Source organism: Elephantulus edwardii, unplaced genomic scaffold, assembly GCF_000299155.1.
Source record: "Elephantulus edwardii isolate Elephantulus edwardi_28Jun2011 unplaced genomic scaffold, EleEdw1.0 scaffold00015, whole genome shotgun sequence".
NCBI lineage: Eukaryota > Metazoa > Chordata > Mammalia > Macroscelidea > Macroscelididae > Elephantulus > Elephantulus edwardii.
The window spans coordinates 7,987,530-7,993,529 of record NW_006399765.1 but is presented as its reverse complement, the minus strand read 5'-3'; the positions used below and the strand labels follow the sequence as shown (position 1 = coordinate 7,993,529).

At 44.9% G+C, this 6,000-nt stretch overlaps 1 protein-coding gene across 3 annotated transcripts in view; it reads left to right on the top strand.

Moving 5' to 3' along the window:
• Window positions 1–349: 349 nt before the first annotated feature.
• Window positions 350–6,000, top strand: part of TRPC4AP (transient receptor potential cation channel, subfamily C, member 4 associated protein) — a 79,973-nt gene continuing 74,322 nt past the window's right edge. For 2 of the 3 annotated variants that reach the window (XM_006881468.1, XM_006881467.1), the window contains exon 1: window positions 350–544. In XM_006881468.1, coding sequence (XP_006881530.1) covers window positions 377–544 — 168 coding nt within the window. In that variant the 5' untranslated portion in view covers window positions 350–376. The remainder of the gene's footprint in view (window positions 545–6,000) is intronic. The other variant, XM_006881469.1, reaches the window with a different exon arrangement.

The window sequence follows — 6,000 nt, the reverse complement described above, 5'->3', positions numbered from 1 at the left end:
CAGGATTCAGATCTAAAGTTCCAAAGTCTTTTCCTTGTAAACTGACTGCTGCAAACTCCGCAAATGGGCAAGAAACGGGAAAAGGCGCACTCAAGGACTTGTCTTCGATCTCAGTCAATTTCGCTAAAGACACAGATTTGAGAGGTAGGAAAAATGAGCGTAGCTCGGTAGACGAAAAGCCACAATCTCTACTACCTGCCGCCCTACCTGAGATAAGACTACATTCCCCAGCAAGCCCCGCGTCACGCACGGCCTTGCCACGTAGCTTGAGCCTCCACCGTCTGCCGCTAGGGGCGCTGCGACGACCCCTCCGCCGCCCCGTAGAAATCTCCGCGGCCCCGGAGCCGCTCGCTTCCTGTTTGTACGACTAGGAGACATGGCGGAGTCGCCGGCGGCGACTGGGTCTGGGGCCGGCCGAAGGCGCAGGGCAACGGCAACGGCGGCTGCTTGGGGCGGTTGGGGTGGCCGACCCCAACCCCAGAACATTCTGCTGCAGTTGCGCCAGGGTCAGCTAACCGGCCGGGGCCTGGTACGGTCTGTGCAGGTATGAGGCCGGCCGGAGGGGCGGGGCGGACCGGGCGGGAGCTGGCGGGGGCCGGGAGGAGAGGCCTGTTCTGGCCGCGGAAGGACGAGGCAGTCTTCCTTTGGCTGGCCGCAGGACCTCCCTTTGGAGAACTCAGATGCTGTCAGCCGCAGCTGGATCAGGGACCTCGGCCGGCTGGAGTTCTGGGTCAGGGGCCGAGTAGACTGGGCTGCTGTGGGTAGTGATGGCGTGTACGAGAGCCGTGGGCCCTGCGCCTGGATCCTCCCTTCCCTGCGCCACGTCTACACGTCCCAGAGACCCTGGGCGAGTTTGCTTAGTCTCTGTGAACCTCGAGTATCTCCTCCGTGAGTTGGGGGGATGGGGATTGCCCCTGCAGCCCTCAAACGGTTCCCCAGCGAATCTTAATTGTCATTTTCTCCTGAGAAGGCCCTTCCCTGACACTCCCCTCCCCTCACCTTGTTATTCTGTCACAGCACTAGTTCATTTCATTCACATTACTTTCTTCATCTGTATTTACATATTTCTTTGTTGTCTGCCTTTTTCTCGCCTGTCTCCCACATCAGGCGCCCCAGTGGTGCAGGGACTGGGTCTGTTTTGCGTGTTCAGAGCGTCATGCTTTAGAGTGAAGACTCTGGAGTCACAGGCCTGGGTTCAAAACACTACTTGCTCTTGCTTGGGCAAATTACCTTTTTGTGCCTCAGTTTCCTCATTTGTAAAATGGAGTGGTAATTAGTAACCTACCTATTAAGTTTGTTGTGTGAATTAAAGGTGTAAAGCATTTAGGTTATTTCTGGTGCCTTGCAAAAGCTTGAAAGGTAATCTGTTAATGTCTTTGGCATCTGGATTGTAATGAACAAAAAACAAATTTAAAAATGCCCGGCCGTTTCAGTCGAGTTAAACTCACGGATCCTACATTGAATTTCTGAGACTGTAACTCTTTCCAGGAAAAAAACAACAACAAACAAACCCCACTTAATCTCTAGGAGCAGCTGGTGGATTAGGAACCTTTTGGTTTGCAGCCTGACGCTGTTATAATGGCTGCTAGATGTATCATTTAGTAACTTTTTTGAATGAGTGAATAATTGCTTTAGAAGGAGGAAGGATGAATAAGTCTTACACCCCTCCCACCATGTTGCCAGAACTTCCATTCCAAACACACTTCTAAAAGATTAGCCTAATTTAAGACATCTTTTACATAAAATACTCTTGAAGGGTATTAAAAAAATACTGGTCGGGAGTTAGGAGCTCTGGTAGCATATCTGCCAAGGGAGCAGTAGCTTCTCGGGCAACTTGAGTCCAACAGTGGCTAAGGGGGAGAAAGGTGAATTATCTCTTCCCATGGTATTTACAACCTCAGAAACACCCTGGGAACGACTGAGGCAGTTTTGGCTTGACTGGAATAAGAAGAAAGTAAGGCAGTAAGACAAGTGCCTTGCTAGCCCCAAGGCTGACTCTCTGAAGTTTCTAGAGCCTTCAGGGAGAAAGGCAGTCTCCTCCCATCTGGTTTACAGCCTTGGAAACCCGGTGGAGAGATAGCTTTGAGTCAGTTCTAAATGAGAGAGAGAAAAGAGAGAGAGAGGAGAAGTGATTGTGAGAGTGGAATTGAAATTGGGGAGTTGGGGGACAGAATGTAACAGTGTCTCCCTCTCGACTTCTGAAATAGCTCCTCTTCTCATGCAGTGATCAGTTACCATGATAACCAGCTAACCATGTTTGAGAATATTCCAGTAGTCTTCTGTCTGGTGAACTGTGGTGGAGTAGTTCGAGCAAGTTGCGCTGCTCAAAGGCTGTATGTCCCTGATGGTTGGAATCCACAATCATCAGCTCAGGGAGAAAGATGGGAAGTCTTTTCTCATTGTGATTTGCAGCCTGGGAAACCAATTGAGGGTCCCTGTGTGTGGGAAGCAACCCAGTGGCAGTGAGTTTCAGAGTCGTTCTGTCTGTTGAAATAACATTTTTAGTATTTTTTAAATTTTAATTTTGAGCTGGTTGATGATCGGATGTTCAGATGACTAAAAGACAGTGTGAAGTAATGTGTGTACGTTACAGATGGAAAGAGCCATTCTGGGTGAGCAGTCATTTATCTCCTAGACATCAAACAATCCCAGATAAGCAGCTTTTCACCTCTTTGATTGCTCTCCCTTTGCCTGGAGAAGATCCTGGAAATACTTGCTCTCTGCTGCTTTAAGCCAAGAGTGAGATCTGATGGTGAAGGCCAAAGGGAGTTACACTGTTAACCTTAAAGCCACACCTGTCAAGTGGTTCAGATCTGTCAGTGGCTACAAAGGAGTAAGATAGGCAGTCTTATTCCTTTGAGATTTACATACAGCCTTGGCAACCCACTTGTGGGTCAGCTGTGAGTCAGTTCCGACTTGATGGCAGTGCGGGATCAATCAGTCTTGAAGTCACATGCCTTACTGAATTAGAATTAGATTTGTAGGGATAGGTAAAAAAGGAATGAAACTTGAGTAATATACTTTGGGCCAAGTATTGTATGCAGTATATGAGGTCTTCATTTAATAGTCTTTTGAATTGGGGCTAGGATTCTTATCTCTTTACAAAGATGAGGAAACTGAAATTCAGCCATATTAGATCATTTGCTCCTAAATAACTATTTTAATAATCCTCTGTGTTTTCTGAGGTAATAGGGAGAAATTTCTTCATTGTGATAAACAATTTGTTTCCAGTGGTGGATAGAATTGAGTAGGAAAGAGGAGATTGGAAAAGTTCACCAGAAAAAAGACCTACTGGGATAGTCTTGAGCCTGGTTAGCTAGTTATCATGTCATCTCTCTTTGTACACGGACACAAGGACTATCTCAGAAGTTGAGATGGAAATACCTGCCCAGAACTTAAGTGGACACCATCTGTTCTTTCAAATGTTTCTTTTCCTGATGATTTTCCTTGATTTCTTCCTTATCGCACCCTCTTCCCTGTCTCATGATATTGTTAGGTTCTGTTGAGTCATCTAGGACTCAGCAGCTCTGTGAAAGGCAGGTCTGAACTCTGCCTTATTCTGTGCCATCTTCACCATCCGTGATATACTCTGTGTAACCACTTTGTTGATCCATCTTATTGAAGGTCTTCCTCTTTCATGACCCTCCACCTTTCCAAGCATGATGTCGTTTTCTAAGGATTAGCACTCCTAACAGCATGCCCAAAGTGTGTGAGACAAAGTTTAGTTTCATCATCTTTGTCTCTAAGGAGTGCCCTGTCTCTGCCTTCTCCAAGACATACTTTTTTGCAACAATGAATGAATGAAAACCCCAAATCTCTGTAAATGTTCATTAAAACGAATAAAATTTAATAATAATTAAAAAAATAAGCAATAAAAAAAAGACATACTTTTTTTGCTCTTTCGGCATAAATTATTTCCTCACCATATTCTCATAGTGGAGTTCTGGTGGCCATTGTGGGTAATGAGTTGCACTGCCAACCTAAAGACAGACAGTTAGAATCAACTGCCAACCCAAAGGCAAGTTGTGTTTTCCTATATGATTTATAGCCTCTGAAAACCCACTAAAGAGTTACCACATAGTAACAGCAGCAATATTCCTGTAGCATAGTAAGCATACCGTTGTGAGTTTGTAGTATAATAAAGTCATTGCTGTTGAGCTGGAACTGGCTCAGCTGAACCTCCAGCAGGTTTTTGGAGGCTCTTAAGTGCATGAGAGGAGATTGCCTGTCTTTCTTTTAGCGCCTTGTGGATTTGAACTGCCAGGGAGGTGTGGCCTTTCCGCTAGCAGTGCAGCAGTCTATGGACTGTGCTACCAGAGCGTCCTTTGTGGTATAATGGAGGCCACATTTTGATATAAGATAGACCTAAAATGATTACCTGTTCTGTCATTTACTAGCTTCATGGTAGTAACCTCCCTGAGCTTCAGTTTCCTTATTTCTAAAATGGTGGTAGCACAGTGCTTTTAGGAAGTTTTAAGTGAAATAATGACTAGACATTAGCATTGAGTGACACGTTCCATGAATACTTGGTTGTTAACCTAAATATCAGCAGTTCAGACTTGTGAAAGAAAGACACGGCAGCCTGCCTTTGGGAAGATTACAGCCTTGGAAATCCCACAAGACAAGTTCTATTCTCATCAAGTCACCAAATCAGAATCAACTGATAATGAGTGGAAGAGGGTCCTGGGAGTATGTTAGCTAGTAGCTGTGAGAACAGGCTTCATGAGAGTTTATCTTGCTTTTCTTAATGTCTGCAGAGTCTGAAAGAATGCCAGATAACTTGCTAAGTAATAAAAAAACCTAAACAACCCCTCGAACTCATTGCTTTTGCATTAAAACTAACTCAGTTCACCAGCAGCTTTCCATGGCTATACATCGCTTGGGTTGTGATTGCTTATCTTTCTCTCACAGAGCCTTTGGTGGATCCGAACCTCCAGAGAGGCAAAGCCTTTAGGTTAACAGTGCAACTTCCTATAGACCAGACTATCAGAGCTCCCACATCATGAAATATTTAAAATTAAAAAGCTGTACCTGACGGCTAAGACTCCAAACAGTCCCATGGCTTTAAAGAGCTCCAGAATTGGATTGCTTGGGTTTGAGCCTGGCCCACGCTTGCTTTGTGTCTCTTTGGGCAAATTACTTACTTAATGTCTTTTTGCTTCACTTTCTTCATTTGTAAAACAGGAATAATAAATAGAACTTAACCTCCTAAGCAGCAGCTCTGGTAGCATGGTGGAGTAAGCATTGGACTGCAAACTGAATTGCTGGTCATTCAAATCTACCAGTGATTCCCAGGAGAAAGATGATGTACCCTGTGCCCTGGAAATTTTGCAGGGCAGATCTGTTCTGTTTTTACAGGCCATTATGAATTGGGATTAACTCCAATGGCAGGCAGTGGCAGGTGGTGGTAACCTTGTAAGAAGCTGCCTGGGTAGCCCAAAGGATTAAACACTAAGTCACTAACCAACCGGTGTATTGTTGGAATCTACCCTGAGGCACCAAGGGAGAAAGATCTGGTGATCTACTTTGGAAAGATTACAGCTTTTGAAAACGCCTTCTGGTGCAGCTCTGCTCTGAAACACTTGAGGTAGCAATGGGTCAGAACAGATTTGGTGGTAACCAGTGCTTAACTTCCTAAACTTGTTGTGAGGACCAGGGAGTCAATGCATATAAGTGCTTAAAATGGTGTCTGGAACAAAGTAAGCAGACTTTAAAGCTTATCTAGTATAATTATGAATAAATATGTTTTGATGGATCCTAGATTTCTCTTCTATCCTTGATTTCTAAGCCCAGATAGGTTTATCTAATTGTCTTCTCAGCATTTTTTTCTCTTAATGGGCAGTCAGCATTTGTTGTTGTTGTTAGGTGCCATCGAGTCGCTTGCGACTCATAGCGACCCTATGTACAAGAGCTCTAAATGCTGTTCTATCCTGTGCCAACCTAGCCATCTCAAACACACTTATTCCCACTGCTCCAGTCACAGAATCGATCTATCTCACC